This window comes from Emys orbicularis, chromosome 5 (assembly GCF_028017835.1).
Source record: "Emys orbicularis isolate rEmyOrb1 chromosome 5, rEmyOrb1.hap1, whole genome shotgun sequence".
NCBI lineage: Eukaryota > Metazoa > Chordata > Testudines > Emydidae > Emys > Emys orbicularis.
Window position 1 is genome coordinate 125,404,851 of NC_088687.1, and position 22,916 is coordinate 125,427,766.

General features: G+C 41.8%; 1 protein-coding gene across 1 annotated transcript in view; it reads right to left on the reverse strand.

Moving 5' to 3' along the window:
• HTT (huntingtin) overlaps window positions 1-22,916 on the reverse strand; it is a 211,476-nt gene that overhangs the window by 57,173 nt on the left and 131,387 nt on the right. The window contains exons 38-45 of the mRNA XM_065405845.1: window positions 15,242-15,364; window positions 13,547-13,785; window positions 11,997-12,139; window positions 7,237-7,444; window positions 5,338-5,479; window positions 3,745-3,924; window positions 1,406-1,582; window positions 1,026-1,102 (exon numbers count right to left, since the gene is read on the reverse strand). Of these exons, the coding sequence (XP_065261917.1) occupies window positions 1,026-1,102; window positions 1,406-1,582; window positions 3,745-3,924; window positions 5,338-5,479; window positions 7,237-7,444; window positions 11,997-12,139; window positions 13,547-13,785; window positions 15,242-15,364 (1,289 nt within the window). The remainder of the gene's footprint in view (window positions 1-1,025; window positions 1,103-1,405; window positions 1,583-3,744; window positions 3,925-5,337; window positions 5,480-7,236; window positions 7,445-11,996; window positions 12,140-13,546; window positions 13,786-15,241; window positions 15,365-22,916) is intronic.

A 22,916-nucleotide genomic window follows, 5' to 3' on the forward strand; every position in this document is an offset into this window, starting at 1 on the left:
TAACAGGTCTGACCTTTTTTTATCTGTCAAGCAGATAATTTTTCTGGCATACACTTTGTCCCCATAAGAAGAAATCCAAACGTACCCAAATAGAGACAATACTGGCAGAAATAACATCACTGACAATACTGGTCATGAGCCTCTTACAAACCTTTTCAAGATTCAACTTAGACATTTCTTGCTCTTACTATTGCTTTTGGACTTTTGTTACTATTATCAATAAAAAGTCTACACCACAAGTTATGTTGGGAGTTGTATGATGGAACAAGTCTTGTTAACTAAGCTTATCCCAATGCAGGCAACAGTATTATATTCTTTTTACCAAACCATTTTACAGTCTTAAGCCTTAAATTCTTTCCTCCCCACCACCTCTTTCCCACAGGATACAATAAACTCCTACTGAAGGCAACAGGGTTATTCTTAACCAGCATTTGTGAGGAGCCAGGTGAATCAGGCTCCTGACCTTTATAAGGCTGTATCAAAAGAAACAATAGTAACAGTTTGAATCCTTCTACACAAGCAAGATTAAACTGTGCTATAACATAGGTGGGAGACTACTGTGCTCATGTGATAACATGACCTGGACCTGGTCTGAACTATTCGTCTTCAAAATACTCTATGGAAATTAAAATCACTATTAAGAATGTAGAGTCTTTTCCAAGAATTTATAGTCTTATAGAGGGTTCCCTCCCCACCATTACAGCAGGCCAGCAGAAAATATCCTTGCAGATCTCCAGGTTGCATTGTTGTTTTAAAATTAATCTACTCTAAAAATTCTACTCTGTCAAGGCAAATAGTTATAACATAGTTGTTCCTGAGAGAGCTACAATATGGTTTCCATCTTGCAGTACAGAGAGGGCCTAATCATGTTTTAATTGGGTACTCAAGTAATGGCAAATCTTTGCATGCCTCCACTTTTATAGACATAACTTTAAAAAGCAGTATCACCTCATTAAAAAACATGCATGGTTTGCACTTATTACATACCATGTTATGTTGACAGTGACCTATTACTAATATTTTACCTTGGTGCTAATCCACTGTTTTGAAGATATTCCTGAATTCTATCCAGTTCTTCAACTGGTAACTGAGAAACGCTGTTCTGTAGAAAACAGTGACAAAACAATAGATATGAAGCACCAACATGAATAAAACCATTCATATGTATTTTAACAGACTAAGAAGAGCAAGTAAGAATTATTAAACAATCTGGAGACCATAACACAGGATGAAACTGAATCACTCAGACATGCATGCTAAACACAAAGTGACATTCTGTTTTTCCACTCGTCACTAAACATCACGGTCAAGTAATTAAAATGTGCTTTAACTTAAATCACATTCAATTATTTGCTAGTATTAGCAACTCTAATTTAGAGACAGGTATATTTACTTTTATCCCTACCTGGAAAGTTGCAGCCAAAAGCATTTCTACTCGACGACAAGCAAGTGTGTCAACCATGCGAGCCAGCACACGGAATGGAGTACACAAAAGCTTGTCCACATACAATATTAACACGGCACCAGACTGGCTGAGATGAATGCCCTCTAAGCATTGCAGGGTCTTCTTTAGTGTTGTTGGCTAAATATTAGAAAAAACAATTGTTACATTTATGTATTTATTTATTTATTTACATTTTTTCTCATCTTATTTATTTTGTACATACTGTAACACAGTTAAATATCGAAGGTGCTGGAACAACAGATGGACTGTGCTAAACAAGCAACTGGTTCCAACGCCTAAGAGCTTACAGACTAAAGGAACAGTGGTTACAAAGATAGTACAGCAGACGACTAATTGAATGTTGTTTAAATAGTACTTTTTACACAGGTTTGAGGGCAGGTGGGTTTTTAATTATTTTTTTAAATTTAAGGAACTGCAGAACTGGGGTTGGTGAACAGTAACTGGGGTGCTGTTCAATTGTACAAAGCAGCTAGAAAGAAGACATGAAGTCTGAAGTGATGAATGAACAAAACGTGTGATTAGAAGTGGCATAGAATTTAGGGAGCAAGAGTTAGTGTAGTAATAGGAGAAAGTGAAGACAGAGGGTCTGGGGTGGAATTAAAAAGCTCTGAAAGTGACAGCTTGAATTTAAGGCGAAAAGGAAATGAAGCAGACCTTAAAAGGAGCACTGAGAAAGGAAAATAGCATCTGCAGAGTTTTTCAGGATGGGAGACAACAAAAGGCATGTTTAACCATGGAAGGGATAATGCCAGTGCAGAGGTAGAGGAGAAGGGAGGTAAGAAAATGAGAATAATAGGAGTGAGAAGGAGCGCATAGTGGCAGATAATGTGGTTGATAAAGAACAGAAGGGATACTTCAGCACTAGAGATTTGAATGAGGGGATGCAGAGAAAGAGAAGGTAAGTGTTCACTGCTGTTTATTTTAATTTTCAAGCAGTTTGTGAAAAGTCTAGAAAACAGCTTGTAAATTAAAGTACGGCTGTCACCAACCTTCACTTTTAAAAGAGAAACTTGAGTGAATGAACCTATCCTTAAAATAAGTTTAGTACTGTTTAGTTCCCTCCACTCCCAAATACACCTCTACCCCAATATAACACGGTAAAGCAGCACTACAGGGGGGCGGGGCTGCGCACTCTGGCGGATCGAAGCAAGTTCGATATAACGCAGTTTCACCTATAACGCGGTAAGATTTTTTGGCTCCCGAGGACATCGGGGTAGAGGTGTATATGCACATTAACCTATTTTCTAGGAAATTTTCCCCTGCTTATGACTTGAAAGAGATGAATATCCAGACAAGAGAAACAGCAACAAGTTCACAAATCTTCATGGACAATGCACAGTCCATTAGTGTAGGATTAGGAAAGAGGGCACAAACCAGGATTGCTCTTTTATTACTCTTTAGTCTTGTTAGGGTCAACATGGAGGTGAACTGAATCCTACTTGTTCTTATGCATCAGCAGCAGAATCGTCTACTAATTTCCAAACATTTGTACACAGCCATTGAAGGCAAAGGTGCTGCAAAAATGTCACCAAGGACTTAATTTGCAGAACTTTATTACTTGTGATGATGCATAGGAAGGAAGGAATGTAGATTGACTGACCCCAGTTGAATTTATCCGACTGGCAGTTGGGCAAAAAAGTCTTAGTACTTTCCATATCAAATATGCTCAAATTATGAAACAAACATGGATGCTTTTTACAGGGTTACTTCTACACCTTTTAATTAGTGTGTTTTCAATTCAGGAATACAATTTGTAGCAAATATACAACATCAGTACAGGGGCTCCTAGAAGAAACAAGATTCATGTTGCATTTATGATTTGATTAATCTATAACACAGCAACTGACAAGGTATGTTTGCACTCTGTGGGGCAATAGAAAGGCTATGAAGATGAAAGATTGAGTTTGTGAATAAAGAGGCTTGGGATCATAAATTAATTTCTCTCCAACGGGTTGTAAGCATGTGGGGAAGTGGACACAAAGTTTTTAGTTATCCAATGTCTAGAGTTTCTTTTTATTTATTAGTTAGTATTAGCTTGTAGGCTCTTTGGGGAGAATCACATCTACCTACCTGTGTGTCTGAGCAGCACTAAGCACAATGTAGTTCAGATATCAAGAGTTGTCTTTTGGCACCAGTGTAATACATATAATAAGTTATGCACCAACAACACATTTGGTGCTGTAAAAGACCCAGAAAGGAAAAAGCACTCAAAGTGTTTCCAAATACAGTGAACAAGAAAGGCCTAAACTTCATTATTAAAAGGCTCAAGTCAAACTTACAGTTGCGAGGTTCTCACACCGAGACTGAATAGCCTGGATGAAGAGACCACTGGCTGCTGAATTCCTATGAACAGCACTAATAAAGTCTTGTACAGGAGGCTCATGAGACAGATTAATCAGATCTTGAACATGATTCACTATAAGCCATGTCAAGTGTTCTGAATCATGTAGGTTTTGACACTATGAGGAAAAAAGGTAAAATGGATTCCATAATTCTAAAATTACTATTACTACCCACATATGCATTTCATTACTAAAAGAATAGCAGAAACAATGCAATACCATTTATACACAATTAAAAGTAAGTAATTTTCATTGGAAAAACTGAACCACATTATGTTAAAAATATTCTGTTTACAAGTGTGCACATTTTATTTCCTTCTAAGTTTTATTACTGTGATCGTCTGCATAACAACCAGATCTTTTCTTTCAACTTCATTTGATCCTGTTGCAAATTCTCCTGAAGTCATAATCCTCTATTTGCAACAAATTGTTTCAACATCCATTATGTCGTAATCAGAAAGACGATGAATACTGGTAGAGAACAACTGGAAAGAACTAGTAAACTCAAAGACCCTGCTTTTATGCAACATTTTTAGTAATAATGAATGATAGATACACATTCAATATATATCAGAATTGTTTCTGCAAAGTCTCAATGTTTGTCTGTAGTTTTTGTTTCCTTTTAAAGTGAATACCCCATATCTTTCGTTGCAGCTGAACTATTTATGCCTTCAACAGTTAACGTTTGTCACTTGAGGCAGAATGACTCCTGTAACGCTGTGTTTGAGAGCCTACGAAGTCTGAAGCCATGAGAGTTGCCCTATTTCTTAGAGCCTGAACAGAACTGGGGAATGCAGTATCAGAGTTAATATATGTAGGAGGATTTAAGGTGAAGAGAGTTTATTCTAATTATGACATGCAGAAACACGCAGTCTCAGAGGAGGGTCTAAACTTTTATAAGCTTCTTAGTCTTCTCCTGAGATCACATATGTAAGAATACAACATTCAAGACATTATTGTTATTTACAAAGAATAACTCTGTAGACAACTAAGATTCAGTGTAGAGACAATGCTTAAGATAATGCATGAGTATCTAAAATAATCACACTAATAAGATATATGCATAGAAAGGAAAAAAGAGCATCCACTTTCAGAAGTGAAAATTGATATATAAAAATTCCATGTAGTTCCCCCCAGAAGTAAATATGACCAGAGCCGGCTCCAGCTTTTTTGCCACCCTAAGCAGCGAAGGGGGGGGGGGGAAAAAAAAAAAAAAAAGGCATGATCGCGCCACTTCATTCTTCAGCGGCAATTCGGTGGCCGGTCCTTCCCTCCAAGAGGGACTGAGGGACCCGCTGCCGAACTGCTGTCGAAGACCCTGGATGTGCCACCCCTTTCCATTGGCCGCCCTAAGCCCCTGCTTCCTGCGCTGGTGCCTGGAGCCCACCTTGAATATGACTCAGATCTCTCACATTTCCCTTATTATGATCTACATTTAAAATACTCTCACACTGTACCTCAAAGATAAAGCACCCAAGCAAAACCCCCAAAAAACACTTATAGATTTAAAATTCACAGTTCTAAACTTACAACATAGTCACAAAAAAGAATGAGTGCTCCTCTTCGTACTATCTCTCGATTGCACATGCCAAATTTGGATTCCGAATCAAATTCATCACTGTCTCCAGATATCTGAGGGCTCAGCAATTTAGTACTGGAAAGACTGTGCCTCCTGTAAGAAAAACATGTTTTATTGCTAATATTTCAGTTAAAGTAGATACTCAATTTCCATTTTAAAAGGAACCCATTTTAAGCATTCCTCAATATGAATTGCTTTGTCATTAGTTCTTTAGTCTCGTGTGGGGTGTTGTGGATTACATCTCATCACTAAGGCTAAGATTTTGTCATGGTTATTTTTAGTAAAAGTCACGGACAGGTCACGGGCAATAAACATAAATTCACACATGTCGTGACCTATCTGTGACATTTGCTGCTGTGGTGCCATGGTTTTCCCCACCACCATGATGGCGGGGAGCTGTGGGGTTCCCCCTCTGCCCACGGCAGCTGGAAGCTGTAGGGGGGCCACCCCTCCGCCCACGACGGCTGGAAGCTGCAGGGTGACCATATTTCCCAAAGAGAAAATGGGACACCCGAGGTGTCCCCCTCCCCCCCACTCCCAGTGGCCCCTCCACCACCCCTCCTGCACAAGGCTGTTGCCCGTCGCTGGAACCCTGAGGAGGGCCCCCTCAGGAGTCCATCACCTGTCACTGGAACCTTGCAGGGGACCCCCGGCGCTTGCCAGGGCCCCGCTAGCTGCCAGCTCCAGAGTCCCGCAACCACTGGGGCTGAATTAGAGAATGTCATAGAGGTCTCTGAAAGTCACAGATTCCTTGACTTCCGTGACCTCCATGACATAAACATAGTCTTACTCATCACCCCTCTTGTTCAATATGTATTACAATGTAGCTGACAGAGGCACCTGCAAGGAGACATGGCCTACAGAGCCTTCCATGTAATGATAAAACCCAGCACCTCTTTCCATCCAGCTACCGTGATTGAGCATCTAATCCAGTGTTGGGCTAAGAAAGACACCCAATCCAGATAAAAGGGAGCTGATGCTGGTAAACTGGGGGAAAACAACAGGAAGAACTGACAGAAGTTCTATTAGCCCTCTTAACTGATACTGTATGTCCCACAGCTTGATATTCAATTTTGTAATTTGGTTCTTTATTTAACAGCAGCTTTCAGACAATCAAGTTGCAGATAGGGCCAGGATCACTTTTTCTAATCTAGATCGGACTATGTTTGGGGTCTTTTCTTTCAGATACAGATCTCACAACTGTCATCCATTGTCACTCAGAATCTAGACAATGCAACGCTTGTACTCTACCTGTCTACCAGATACTATATTTTAAGACCCTTTGGAAGCAGACCATTTCAAAAGGATTTGTTATGCAACGGCTGCTTAGTGAACAGATCTTTCCATTAATATACTCCACCAGTGCTCCATGATCTGCACTCGTTGTGTAGCAGTTGGAGGGTGAAATAAGATGTTGATATTGACCTATAAAGCCATAAGCATCCTGGGATCTGACAAGACAGCTCTTTCCCCTACGTAGTATTTCCACAGTTGTAATCAGAGGCACTCAAGGTGGAATACCCTCCCTTTAAAAGGGGAGAGAACAACTGGCAGGGAGTTCTACCTGACATGCCATCAAGTGTGGAATACACTCTCTTTTGGTCTAAATTAGTCAGACTTTACTGACCTCATCGAACACTGCAAACATGGTACATACTCCTTTACAAGTACAGTAATTTCTTTAAGTGGTTCTAATGCATATAGTACTCAAATTCTTAACAGCTGAGAAATTCATATAAGCTACATTTTAAGAGTCTTAATTAACTGTAGAAATTAAAAATCAGTATGATAGACAGTCCTATTACATATTAAAAACAGCCTTACTTAGTTTATATTAAAAACAGCCTTACTTTGGTGTTTGATGCACCTCTGACCACCAGCTGTAGTTAGTGTAATTGACAAGAAGTAGGATTTGACACCAGAGGAGCACTAAAGAAGGGTGTGTGGGAATCATGAACTGAACAAGACCACTCAGACTCTCAAGGGTATAAAAACTACCATCAGATCCATCTCCTGTAAAAAGCCTGCTGGCAGCAGCTGTGATTCTTCTGAACATCCCTGAAAACAAACACACATACGTTAGGGGGAACCATATATGCTACCGCTTGTACTGAGAATTTTAAAAAAACCCTCATCAGTTACACAGCATTTGGAAAATTTAAACTGCTTCATTTACAACCAAGCAACCTAACCCTCAGCATTCCTGTGAGGTAGATAAATTAGATTTTCCCCATTTATAAATGGGGATATAGAAGCAGAAATGTTAAATGACTGTCCAGGGTCACAGGGCAAATCAATGACAAGAACTGGAATTAAACTGAGGACTTCTTGGCTCTCAGCCTCAGATTCAATCCTCTAGATCTCAGTCTAAAAACGTAACACTAAAGTAATTAAATCATACCACAGATGCACATCTTAGTTATAGTAAAGGTTATAAAAGTCACATGTATCAATATTTTATTCTTCCTGAAATTGTTGCATTATTAGCCAGGGTACATTATTTGTAGTGAGGTAGTGCGCAGAGGCCCCAATCAAAATCAGAACCTCACTGTGTTAGGTACTATACTTACAAAGGAAGATAGAATGTAGGCTCCTTTGGGTAGGGACTAAAGTGGGAGGTTGGTAGACTTCTCTGCCTAGATAGCTATTGAGGGTGTTCCGCAGGCTACACCTATCCTACAAGTGATTCAGCAGCACAGCTGAAGTGTCGCAGCTATGCCGCTGTACCATTGTAGCATAGACACTCCCTATAGCGAAGGAAGAGGGTTTTCCATTGCTGCAGTAAATTCAGCCCCTGGAGAGGTGACAGGCAGGTTGATAGAAGAATTCTTCCATTCTTTTGGTGTCAGTACCGGAGCTTAGGTCGGCTTAACTATATCTCTCAGGCGTTTGAATTTTTCATATCCTTGAGTGATGTAGCTACATCGACCTATGTTTCAGATGCAGACCAGGCCTCAGATAATTGTAATAATGCAGTGGCTACAGGACTTGGATGTAAAGTTTTGTGCAACAAGCAAAACTATTAAATGAGGGGGAAAAAATCTTTGCTCTGTATGCTGAGTGATGATCTGCAGGGTGGAAGCAGTTGTGGCAGAGCTCTCCTTCTGTGACCTCTTGTCCTTCAGCTTGCTCCTTTTATCCCTTTTGCCACAACCGGGGAAGGGGAATAAATAGATGGGAGGAGCTCAGAGAACAACTCTATTCATGTAACAAAGCCCCTTTGGTATTCTTAAACAGAGAAGAGTGGGGGGAGGGGAATAGATTTCTTACAGCTGCTGCAGAATCAACTATAAATTCTAGAATAGCAATGGATAACAAAGGAGCTCTGCAGTGCTGCTCTGTTTGCATGGTCAGAATCAGAGCATCAGAGTGAAGCCGTAAGGGCCATAGGCCAAGTCCCAGAGCCATGTGGACAAGACTGAACTGCCTCCGGTATTTGGAAGAAGAGAGGAACAGTGCAAATGTCTCACAAGGGGACGATATCAGAATCCAGAAATGCATGTTGTACTTACTTTCTATTAGTAATATCATCCCCGAACTACTACCAACCCGTTTTAGCTAGTTGCATGTGCAGTAAGTGTGACATCTAGTGACTGGACATGGTGATGCACATAGCTATTAAAGATATCTACCTTAGCTTTGTCCTCTATTTATCCTACCTGTTTAAAATAATCTACTGAAAGCTTGAAACTGTAATCTGCTAGTTTCAGTAGTACTCACAGTGTGTTAACAGCTATACACAAAAAAAAATACAGTTCTGCACTCCCGAAGAGCTCACATTCTGAACCAATATAGCACAGAGGCTATGGAAAAGGACTAAGGGCGATATCCGGCTACACCATAATACACAAGTTTGACAGTACATTTTTATATTCCCAGACATAAACAATATTAAAATGCAGCTAAGTTAAAAGTATATATGTCAGCAACTTAAGGGTAAAAAAAATTACAGGGTTGTGATAATTACAACAAAAACAAGCTTTACAAACCTGGGAAATTCAGGGTTAAGGTTAAACTCAGGATAATTCTAAATCTATTAAGTCATGAAAGTGCATAGTTAAGGCATACAAATAACCTTCATACCACCCTGTAGTGGCAACCTACAATAAACATACAGTTATTAGTGCAGAATAGTGTTTGTGGTCCTAGATGAAACTGATCCTTAATATTAGGTATTAGATTTTTTCATTTCTCTCTCATGGTGTCACTAAAGAGCAGAAAAGATTGCTTGCGGGCCTTAACAGCATTTCAACTGAGCGGCACTTCCATGTGCAATATGGCTATTAAGTAAAAGCTATATACATACACACTCCACACATTACATACACCCTAATACCATGTATAAATATTCATATATAACTCCACACAAAAAGTTTTGTTAACTCAAAGTTTAAAGTTAAGATTGCTAGACTTCACACCCCACCAATGCAATATGAGTATGGGTATTTCAGGGGTGGAGGATAGGGAGGAGTAGAAATTCACTCTGATGAAACTCACCAGAGTGGAGAACATATCTAGAAAACAGGAAGTACCAGAGAGGAGCTAGGGAAACAGGAAAGGAGGGGTAGTGACAGAAGAGATAAGGATAAAGGAGATAGCCCTTTCTGTGGTTTGCCAGAAGGGAGTCTGGACTGATGGACTAAAGTCAAATAAGGACTAGTCTCTTTCATATACCCAATGACCAAACAGGCAAAAGGAAAGACTAGCCACAAATAGGGGAGGATACAAATAAAAGAGAACTATAGGCATAGATTAGCAGTGGGGTCGGGAAACAGGTTTGAGCAGCAAATCTTCCAGTTGCCCCAGTTTCTGCTGCAGAGCCCAGTTCCCTCATTTCATGGGCCCCCACCTCTCCAACACCCACTTCCCAAATCCGTGTCACATATAGAACAATATTTTTTTATTTTTCCCGTTCTGTATATAATTGTTCAGTTTTATGAATGTTTGTTTCAATTATTATTTTACTGATGAAAATGAACCATCATTAAATATAAAGAATAAATAAAATTTTTAGTTGGAATAAGCAGTAAGTGAGGGGGTGGAGAGAATAAAATTGCCCCGTGGGGCCAGGGCATAGGTCTCTGCTATGGGACTAGGGAATGGGGGCCACTATTTTAAATAAATCTTGGAAGTGGTTGAAGTCATCCGCAGTGGTTGGGGGTGGAGGGCATAACTGTCTCGTCCAGTGAGAAGGATGAATTATTGTTGGCTGGTGAGGTGTCAGGAGCAGTGTCCTCTTCCTGCTCTGCCATGAGTTCATCCCTTGTCTCAGTAGCTACAGTCTCCAAGGGTGGAGGCGGGGATCCAGCATCTTCCCTCATGGGCTGGGCCGCCTGCTGTAGTGCCTTCTGTAAGACCTCCAGGGATCCTAGTATGGCCAGTACCCAGAGAAGGTCATGGGTGGTCCCATATGTGGACTGTGATATTAATGGTTCAGCTGCCATAGGTGTTCTAATTGGGGAGGAACGGTGAGGGGAGAATACCCCTTCAACCTCCTCATCTTCATCGCTCAAGAACGGTGGTGCTATTGGAGATAACTGTTGCTCCGGTACCGACGGCCCCAGTGAGACATCGGTGCCCAAAAGAGGGAACTCCACGGTCAAGGAGACCAACAGATCCTTCTGATGCAGAGAGCTTCGTTGCCGAAGAGTGAGGTGCCAATTGTATCGGGAGTGCAGTGTGCTGAGCCGGTGCTGGTGCAGTCTGTCGGCGCTGTTGCGCTAGCAGCATTCGGCTGCAGCATCGTAATCAGAGCAGTTGTTGGTGCCATCTCCTTTAGCACTGTAGATAGTGCAGTGGTGGAGACACACCCCAAAGTTTTAGTCAGGGGTATATAGTAAAAATCATGGACAGGTCACGGGCCGTGAATTTTTGTTTACTGCCCACAACCTGTCCATGACTTTTACTAAACATACCCGTGACTAAAACGTAGCCTTAGTCATAAATGCTGAACTGCGGTGCGGCCGGCACCGATGAGAGCGATTTGGCCAGGGACCATTTTCTGCTGGTCTGCTCTCTATGAGGCGAAGAGTATTTTCCTTTTTCGTCTGGCAAACACTAAAAACTCTCTGGCAGGGAAAGAATTGTATAAAGTTGTATGACAGTTATTATTTCTAAGATATTCGAATTAAAAAAATACAATATAAACGTTTTCTTTTCTGAACACCATCTTCAGAGACATTATTGGCCCGCTGGGAGGATTTGAGGACTGGCACTGGCCTTAAGATAAATTGAGTTTGAGACCCCTGGGGAAGGTGATTGGAAATCCAACCCAAGAGTAACGATGCGCACTGCATTTCTCAACTGGAGCTCTTTTGGACATTTAAAAGTACAATGTTTAATGAATGAAAGGTCACCAGTTATAGTCTGCTCTGCTAAAAGGGTAGAGTCTGAAAACAGGTCTTGAAGCTGTGTATACAATAAAAAGTCTAAAGGAAAAGAAGACTTTGGGTTCTGACATTGACACAAACTTGGGAGAAGAAAACATATTTTATATGCAGCCAATATTCTCAACCTAAACAGATTTTAAACTCATTAAACAACTGATTCAGAACTGAAAAGAACTCTTATTGTCATCATGGCATAACACAACTCATTTTGAGACTATTACCTGATTTGAAGATATGTATTAAACACATAAGCAATGTGCCCAACTCTTGGCAATAGAAAGTGTGCTGCTGTTCATTCATGTCCACTTTCAATTGTTTTGTAGCAATGTCTTCCAATAGAATGCCCACTAATTGTAACAAGAACCTAAAAAAAACCCCACACAACACAGTCAGGAAAATAAACACATCAGCTTATTTCCTATCTGTCCCAACCAAGGTTTTTACTACTGAGTTAACAGGTTTCAGCAGGTTGACCTGAACCAAATACAATCCTGCTTAACAGTGCCTCACTTTAAAATTTCCCCCTTAAAGTTCTTCTTGCTTCCTCTACCCACAAGGAAAAATCTCAGCTCCAGCTTTCAGACTCATTTTCTAGTGTAAAAATTGATTAAAGCAGAGTATTTGCAGTGTGTTTAAGGGTCCAGGTCTCAGTTATGCAAAACCTCATCTGCCATCAAATCACAGATGGTCACTGTTTCATTAATCACCATCCTTGCAATCAACATGAATCAAACACCTAGAACCCTACCCAATGTGCTATCCTTCCAAGAGACAACAGACAAAATGAGGGGCATCAAGACTAAGCCACTCACAACAGGTTTCCACCTTACACAAAATCTTTCCCATCCACCACCACAGACATGAAAGACCCCAAGTCTTCATAACCAAAGACTCCCCTTTCTCTATCACCTTACTCTAGGAATATGTATAGCTATCATTGTGCCACCTAAAGGTGGCCAAAGGAATATAGTCACCCAAATAAAGGCCACCAAGGAAAGCTAAAAAACCCACCCAACAACCGGAATCAGACTAACAATCCATTCCACAACCATTCCCCAATCCTTCTCTTAGCAAGTCTCAGATCCAGTAGGATTCCCAGTCCAAACGTTACGCCAAATCACAACTCCTTCCCGCTCCCCCGAATGAATTTGTGGATAAAAACCATCTTCTCATAAAGGTCTTAACCCTCACCTGGAGGGATAAAATCCTATCCTAATTCCTTCCCCTGCAGTAGTAGGGTATTTCCAACTCAAACACATCCAAAATCTCTCTTGAATTACTTTGCATAAATCTCTAGATTACAACCTATCCTTTTAAAAAGAAAGCTGATCTTCCCCTTCCATGTTTTTCACCCTTTCACATGCACAGGAGGGGAAGTCACCTAACTCATCACACCCATATGCCACTGAGGCAACAATGCAGAGTACAAGCTAAAGTAAGGGAGAAGGAAGAGTCAATTCCCAGGGTGAAATCCTGGTCCCACAGAAATCAGTGGTACTTTTCACCTCAGTATGGGGAAAGAAACCAAAACAGCCCAAAATTGTTAAACAAACATACACACCTCCATCCTATGTAATACACCCATCAGCACTGCGTTCTATTCTACCCCTCAACCTTGCATCCAACCTTAAATCCACCCCCCATGTCCATTTCAGGTAGCATCCAGGTAAATATAAATGTTATGTTTCCATATCACTTGTCACTCTTTTAATACTTAATACTTCACCAAAAGTTTTACAAAAAAACCCTATAGATTCAGAAGACAACATACCTCGAAAATGTCTCTTCAGGCAGATATTTAGCCTGTTTCAGCTCAATTTGTTCTTCAGGTGTGGGTACATTATTCTCCCCATCCCTTAGCCTATTAATTGTTTGACATGACAATAAGTAAGGGGAGAAAGAAAGCTCTTGAATACGAGATAGAACTATATCCTCTGTTGATTGTGAAATCAGAACTCTAAGGATAGCTAGGATACCAGATATCCATAACTGAACAGTGCTCACTGATGCCTAAAAACAAACAAACAAAAAAACAGAAAAATAAAGCAGATTAAGAGATTAACAACTGCAATAATGTAATAGAGAACTGACAACATATTAGATCTTATAAGAAGATCATTCATAAAGATGTTTATTCAAAGAAGTGAACATATATGAGGTAAAGTTTTCTACCTTCTCTTCTGCCACTATCATTGCTCCCAAGAGCTGAATGCCGATGATAGCTCCTGGAAATCAGTTTGGCTTTGAGAGCACTCAATGCTGTGTGATCTGGGGAATGCGTACTTCTGCAACACTTTTGTGAATAAAGTTCTCACAAAATACCTCCATACTTTCTCAAAAATGAAATACATGGGGGGAATCTTGCTTTGTTACACCTTAATATTTCAACTAAAAAAAGGGTTTAAAATTCTGCATGAGAAAAGCAGATTTACCTATTCATAAACAGGGCCCTACCAAACTCACAGTCCATTTTGGTCAATTTCATGGTCATTGGATTTTTCAGCTATTTACAATTACAACACCATGAAATTTCAGATTTCAAATTTCAGATTTCAAATTTCAGACGTCCTGACCCAAAAAGGAGTTGTGTGTGGGGGAGAGGGGGTCACAAGGTTATTGTAGGGGGGTTGTGGTACTACTACCTTTACTTCTGCACTGCTGCTGGCGGTGGCACTGCCTTCAGAACTGGGTGGCCAGAGAGCAAAAATAAGGACGGCATGGTATGGTATTGCCACCCTTATACCCTTATTTCTACGCTGCTGCCTGAAGAGCTGGGCCCTCAGTCAGCAGCCGCCCATCTCTGACAGCAGCAGTGCAGAAGTCAGGTGTCATGGTATGGCATTGCCACCCTTAATTTTGCACTGCTGCTGGCGGGGCGCTGCCTTCGGGCGCCCAGCCAACAGCCGCTGCTCTCCAGCCACCCAGCTATGAAGGCAGTGTAGAAGTAAGGGTGGCAATAAAACAATCCTCTCTGCAACACCCTTTTGGGTCACGACCCCCAATTTGAGAAATGCTGGTCTCCCCCATGAAATTGATATAGTATAGGGTAAAAGCACACAAGACCAGAGTTCATGGTCCGTGATGTGTTTTTCATAGCCGTGAATTTGGTAGGGCCCTATTCATAAACCAGGTTATGGAATTGCTCTTACATCAGGAGACTCCCCATTCTTCACCATCGAATTACAAGTAAAATGATCTATCCAAAGGCAAACTAGTCCTCCTAGTGAGTTCTTCCCTATTTCTGAACATGTTACCAAACTAACTTTAGCAGGATTTGGGAACAGAAATATACTCATTGCAGAGGATTAAGAGAACACTCACTACTGTTTTGCCATATACGAAAATGTTGAACGGTCTTGACAGAGACAGAGTGGAGGATAGTCAGAAATGTGTATGATATAGCCACAAATGCGTTAAAGGCTTCAACATCAAACAGGTAGTGTAATCTCCTTCACTGGTCACTTACCATTGTACAGGGAGTAACAAACATACTTCTTAAAAGCATGTCCACAGGACGGAGGGATGAGGGAGCCAAAATTTCAAATAAAGTGTTCAATACTCCCAGAGCTTCATGGGAATCTATATGCATCTGTTCAAAAGAAAGGAACAAATTTTATATTCACCATTGAACACAACAGCAAAAACAAAGAACACCTCTGTGCCTTGATTATTTTTAGTATGATACGTGTATGTTTCCTATCCAATAATGCTGCACTTCAATTTGATAACCAAGAGAGATTAGAAAACCCATAAGGGGTGAATGTTAAAAGCAGGTGCAGCCATTGTTATGCAGAACATGACAGCCCTCAAGAAAGCTTAAATTAAAAACTATAAAAAAGTTTAGAGTGTGTGTGTGTATATATACATATACACACACACTAAACTTTGTTATAGTTTTTAATTTAAGCTTTCTCGAGGTCTGTCATTCATACATGTATATGTATATGTATGTATCACACACAGAGTATTTGGTCAACAATTGCCCCAAAACTAATTATTTTGGTTTTGGCTCCATCTAAAAGCAATTGTGGTTACTGGGAAGGCATGCATTAAAAGGGTCATCAACTTGAAACCCGAGTTAGAAATCATTTCAGATAGTATGCCTGCCCCCCAAGTGCTAATTTTGTAGTTTTACTACCACATTTTCTTTTTTTTTTTTTAAAACACCTCTTCCATTTGCTATGAGAAAAAGGAGAAATAATGATACTGACTATAAACAAAGAGCTGCCAAATGCTTAAAATAAAATTAACTAGAAAAAATAGAAGGGATGAGGGGAGTTTTTTCCTACTCTCTCTGACATGGTGATCTCAGGTATTACAATAAGTAAAAATAGTTTTAGACAGAAGAGACATTTTTTCCGTTAATTGTGTCCCTTCACAATTCTAACATTCTGGGGAATAGATTGTCATAACCTCTATCCTCAATCTTACAAAATACTCTAAGGTGCACATTGAAGCTAATATTTAAGTGGTGATTCAGTACTCGGGGGTAACAGGGAAGCCTAACGAAGTGTGCAAGTTTTCAGTATGAACACAGTAAATGAAGTTGGTCTCTATCAGTATTCCATGCATGGGTATGCATGCGTGCCATGTGCCCAAATCTGAAAATTCTAACAAGCAGTGTCTGTTGGCCCACACATGCACAGTAGTTCTCCTCGTGCTCCAGACCAAGGGCATAAGAGGCAGTGCAGGCCAATGCCCTGCCAGTTCTTCTCCTTACCACGAATCCAACAGAAGATCAAATGGGAAACTCTTCAACCTGTCATGACTTAAGTCAAAGACTAAAGTCAAAAAGGTGCTAATCAGGGAACTTCTATTCACTGATGATGCTGCCCTCATAGCCCACAATGGCGATCTACTACAAGAACTCATGGACTGCCTTTTCAAGTGCTTGTCAGGCGTTTACTCTCACCATCAGCATTAAGAAAATAGTTGTGTTAGGGCAGAGGGTTCCACAAGCTCCTTCAATCACCTTAAACGCAAACCAGCTAAAAATAGTCCAGAAGTTCAGCTACTCACGTTCTACAGTGACTACCAACCTCTCACTGGATGAAGAACTAAGTGTTCGCATTGGAAAGGCTGCCACCACCTTTAGCAGACTAACTAAAAGAGCATGGAAAAACTCAAAGCTTAACATCAACATCAAAATGCTAGTGTACCAAGTTTGCATCCTCTGCACTTATGTATGGTGGGGAAACATGGACAGCTTATGCTCATCAGGACAAAAGGTTAAACAGTTTCCACCTACACTGTTTATGCCGCATACTCCACACCAAATGACAAGGTAAAGTCACCAATGCAAAGGGCAAATTTACCAAGTGTGACAGCCCTGGTCAAGCAAAGACAACTGCGCTGGTTGGGCCATCTGCTTGGATGGAAGATGGACGCTTACCCAAGGACATGCTATATGGGGAGCTATCATAGGGAACAAGAACAACAAGATGTCCCAAGCTTCACTATAAAGACACAGGAAAGCGAGATATGAAGGAATTGAGAATTGATCCTGACTGATGGGAAACCTTGGCAAGTGAGCGTAACAAGTGGTGCCATTGTCTCCCTCAGGGCATCAAAGTCCATGACAGGAGCTCGCTCCTATAGGAAGAGAAAAGAGCCCATAGGAAGCAAGCAGCTCCCATATATTTGCAACGTGACAAACATCATGCAAATCTCAGATTATACTATTCAGTCACATGAGACATTGCAATCCATCTACATCATAGGCTGCAATTCCCACCACCTCTTGCAGATGAAAGGATGCCAACAAATATGACCTGAAGCAGAAGGGATGGAAAGAGGGTAGCAAAATACAGATAGGGACCATACATCCTGAAGCACTTCCAGTTACACCTAAGTAATCTTCTTCCTCATTCCACACATGACAAGCAGTACTCAGACTGGAGAGAGATGTGATGATGCTGACAGCAAAGATGCTTGAAGTACTACAGTTCCCACTGCTGCATCTGCAGCAAAGGACTGAACTAGTGCATAATGTTTTGTGAATGGAACTCCAGGTAGCTGCTCTGCATATGTCCAGTATTAATGCTTCCTGCAGGGATCCTGTAGAAAAAGTTTGTGCTCTGGCTGAGTGTACCCTCTACCCTGCAGGTGGAGGGAGATGCGCTAATTGGTAGCACATGATGATGCATCCAGAAATCCATTTAGAGTTTCTGAGAGGATATAGTGTCCTCGCAACCTTTCTGTTATGGTGAGAAACAGGGCCGGCTCTGGCTTTCTGGCCGCCCCAAGCAAAAAAAAAAAAAAAAAAACCCAAAAAACCTGCGGCGCGGCCGGAGCCAGGGTGCCTCCCTGCGCTGCAGATGTGCCCCGGCTAGTGGGGGGTAGAGAGAGAAGGGGGGCGGCCAGGGCTTCAGCGGGGCGCTGCCATGCGGCCCCAACCGGTGTGCCGCCTGCCAGGAGGGCTCCGCACCGCTCCAGTCGGCTCCCGTCCTCTGCGCCACCACCCCCTACAGGGCGGCCAGAGCGTAACACCACACCAAAAAAAAAAAAAAAAAAGCGGCCGTGCCGCCCTAGGATTGGGCGGAATGCCTCCTCCTACAAGCTGCCACCCAAGCAACAACTTGCTCGACTGGTGCCTGGAGCTGGCCCTGGTGAGAAATAGTCTTGGTGATTTTCTTGTGTCTCTGGGCGGTCTACCTGCAAAGGACCAAACCTGTCTGACACCATGGGAATGAAGTCTTGGCTCTTCAGCAGTGGCATGGGGCTTTGGGAAAGAAACACTTAAGCAGATAGTTTGATTGACATGGAATTCAGAAATAACCTTTGGGAGGAACGTAAAACTGGAACATCTATCTACTGGAGACAGGAAGGCACTGATCATAGTGAGCTAAATGTAAAGATCTGAGTTTTTCTAAAGACAAGAGATAGTCTAAAACAACTAGAATATCTGCACTGCTTGGAGAAGGGAAATCATGCTGAGCCCAGGTAGAGAAATGTCTCCTTTTAGCTAGGTAGCAGGTCCTAGTTGAATCTTTCCTACTTTGAGAAGGATAGCTTGGACAGATGCTGAACAAGAACAGTCTAATTCTGATGCCCCTCCAAACATCAGCCAGGAGGAAGAATGGATCTGGATTGGGGTGTCTGATTCTTTCCCCTTCTTGATTTAGTAAAGCCAGGAAGGGGCAGACCCTGATAGGAGGGCAGACAGACATTCTCTGAAATTCCACAGGAACCAAAACTGTCTGGGTAAGTTGCCTTGTAGGAAAAAGATTCATCATAACAGAGGGAGAGTCATTTTCAAGACCTGTGGTAACAGGGGAATGGGAGGAAAGGCATATCTGAGTTTGTCCATCCATGACAACAAGAAAGCATTGCCCTATGTGCTGTGACCCATAGCTCATCTGGAGCAATATAGGGGAAGTTTTTTGTTCATTTGGAATGCGAAGAGATCCTCATGAGGTGTTCCCCAGAGTGAATATCTCTGGACAGAGCTGTGTATATTCCACTTGCGGTCTGCACAGAAGCTTCTACTCAGGTTGTGCGCTAAAGAGATTTGAGCATCCAGAAGGTATGCAGCTTGGATGGTGATGCAGTTTCTGATGCATCAGTCCCAAAGCCTTACTGCTTCTAGACAGAGGAGAAGAGATCTTGCTTCACCCTCTTTATGTAAAAGACAGTGGTGATGATGTATGACATTACTTGGATATACACTGAATGTATAAGTGGGAAATAAACTCCTGCTTGCTCTCAGTTCTAGTAGAATGAAAACCAGTCTGGCCTCTGATGGGGTCCAGGTACCTTGTCTGGTGTGGTTGTTCAGGTGAGCACCCCAAACCAGAAGGGATGTGTGTGTTACAATGGTGACATGGAGGAAGGGAGTGTTGCAGAGGATGCCTCCTCTCATTCATTCCAAATCCGACCACCAGGTAAGAGAGGCAATGACCCTGGTGGGAACTGTCACTCTGGTGTTGATGTGATCCTTGTCTTGTGAGTAGACTGACCGAAGCCAGGCCTGCAAGCATCACAGATGAAGCCTGGCGAACAGTGTCTACATAAGTGCACAAGGCCACATGGCCTAGAAGAGCAAGGCATACGTTGACCACAGCACAGATTACTCACAGACCAAAGACTAACAGATTACTTATTAAATGAAATCTTTCCATGGGGAGGAAAGCTCTTGCTGAAATGGAGTCCAGTATCACCCCAATCAAGTTTAGAGTCTGTGTGGATGTTAAAATGGACTTTCTTTGTTGCCAGTGCTGCTAGAAGATGGAACAGGAACAAAGTCGCCAACCTGACCTCTTGGCTGAAGTGACCCACCAGGAGTCAATCGTCTCATTTGGGCTGCCACCACAAAGAAAACCTTTGTGAAAACTCTGGGTCCTGTTGCTAGTCCAAAGGGAAGGACTCTGAACTGGAAGTGTTCCTGACCCACTCAAAACCAATTGCTGTTGAATGAATGAATATCTAACATGAAAATAAACATCCTTTGTATTGAGAGCTGTGAACCATGTCCCCTTCCGTAGGGAGGGGACTATCAATGCTAGAGTAACCATCTGACTGTAGGCTTTTGAATAAAGATGTTTAATTGTTGAAGGTCCAGACTGTCTCCACCCTATCTTTTTGGGGACTAAAATATGTGGAATAGAACATGCTCCCATGATACCAAGGTGACACTCATTCTATTGCCCCTCGTTGAAGAATCACCTAGTGAGAGTGGTTCCTGAAGATGGACCAGGAAGTGGGTTTGTGGGCAGGGAGGGTGAGAAACCTAGAAATTATCCATCAAGAATATTCCAAGACCCAACTGTACGCTGTGACTGAGTCCCAATTGTAGGCAAAAAGTGAGAGATGGTCCCCACAGAGAAGGGAGGTAGAAGTGGTGGCATCAATAGTGATAGGTGGATCTCGACTGAGGCATCAAAAGTAGCCCTTAGCGGGTGGCTAGGAATAGGCAGAGGTCATGGTAGCAGAGGGAGCTGAACATTGAGGCCTCTGAACCCTCTGATGTTTAAGCAGAACCTCATCTGGACCCTGGTGGTACCACATCTGTAGAGGGGGTGGCTTTGGCCTATACACCTGCGTCTGATGTTTTCTCCTGGGGATTAGGGTGTAAATTACCAGGGACCGTAGAGTCGACCTTGAGTCTTCCAACAAAGGGACTCATCCATATTCTTGTTAAACAAATCTGACTTGTCTAAAAAGAGAGGTTCTGTATGGTGTTCTAGACCTCTCTGAGTAGCCCCAAAGAGTGAAGCCAAGACTCACACCTCATAACTATGCCAGTGACCAAGCCACTGGATGCTGTGTCCGCTGCATCCCCTACAGCTTAAAGAGAAGTCTTAGCCACTAACTTGCGCTCCTCTACGAAGGACTAAAATTGGGCTTTGTCCTCAGAGGGAAGCTTGTCTTTAAAGTCAGCCAGCCTGGAGTAACTGTTAAAATCATATTTCACTAACAAGGTCTGACAGTTAGCGATACAAATTTGCAGACTTGTAGAGGAAGACCCTTCCCCCCCTCCTCCCCCCAAGAGGTCCAACCTCTTTGAGCCCTTGACAGCTGTGGTGGTCTTGGGAGGTTGTGATCATGCTCTCCCTATGGCTACCTGTACCATCAGGGAGTTCGGAGCTGGGTGGGGGAAAAGAAATTCAGCCCCTTTGGTGTGGATGAAATAGCATCTCTCAGCCTTCTTACACCTAGGGACACAGGAGCTGGGGTATGCCAGACCACTATGGCTGCCTCCATGATGGCCTCATTACAAGAGAGCACCACGTTGCTTGGACTTATAAGCAGCAGAATATTCAGGAGCCAGTGCTGGGAATCCTGGACCTTCACCATTGGTAACCCAATATGTGTCTCGCCCAAGCAATAGAGAGGTGTTGTTGATTGTTGCTCACAGAGAAAGAGCGAGGGCAGGAGACGTATTACTGAACCCCTGGGCACAATCCCAGGCCACAGGGAGGCAGTCCCCCAGTGCACAGAAAGAACAAGCTACACTATATTATAAAACTAACTATGCTAATATAAAACTATTTACAATAGCCATTTACAGGGCATCAAAGAGAAAATCTGGAGAAATCTGTGGACACAGATTCTGACTCAGGCCATGCGGTGGGTAAGGAGGAACAGGAGAGGTGTCGGCCCACACTGCCTCTTATGCCATAAGTCTGGAGCACAAGAACTACTGCGCATGAGCAGACCAAAAGACACTGCTTGTTAGAATTTCCAGACTCACACGCATAGCACACGTGCACCCACGTGTGGAATACAAACAGGGACCAGCATTCAAATAATAAAATGAGCTTCATATGTTGGCCACCTTCAGTTTGCACACAGATCTCAGGTTTGGCTACAAACTTATATGCAGCTCATGAGGTCTCCAACCCTGTAAATTACTCTGCACCAATGGACTTCAATGAGACTCCCCACAGCAGCTGGGATCTGCCTAAGTGGAGTAATGAGCAATAAGGTCTGGATAATGCCAGTTTTGCCTGTGATCCAGGTCCTGACAACACTTAACTTCTCCCATATTCAGCTATGTCATAAAATTTACATAAGTGCAATTTTGTCAGACTAAGTTATTTAATAGAGAAAATAAAGACATCTAAAAATGTACCTTAAAAACATTAAAAATAAAGTTAAACAGGCCATTACAGATGACCAAATCAGTTTCAAGTTAACAAATTTCATTACAGTTTTTATTTTGTTCATTAAAATAGGTTGTAAAATAAGGTCACTGAACAACTATTATATTGTCTGATTATAATGCCAAACAATGACGACATTCTGTACGTAAAGAAGAAAAAAGTCTTGATACCATATAGTAAGCATGGTGACCTGGATTAGCTATAGAACAGAACAGTGGTCATGACTCTTAAAGCAGTTATGGACTTAACTCTAAGCTGAGATATATTAGAAGACACTACAAATAGTTTATCTACAAAATTAGTCTCTTGTGATTTTAAAATTATTTAAAAATGACATTAATCTATAAGTACATATGAAATTATTCAGAAATTATTCTTCATTATCAGCCCCATTAAGAATGAATGGGATGCCTTATCTTGAACACTATATTTACAAAGTCTTTCATATATACAAACCTATTTTAGTAGAATAGTTTCCAGTATTTATATTTACTTGCAGACTGTAGGCAGAATATTGCTTTCATGTAATAAAAGCAA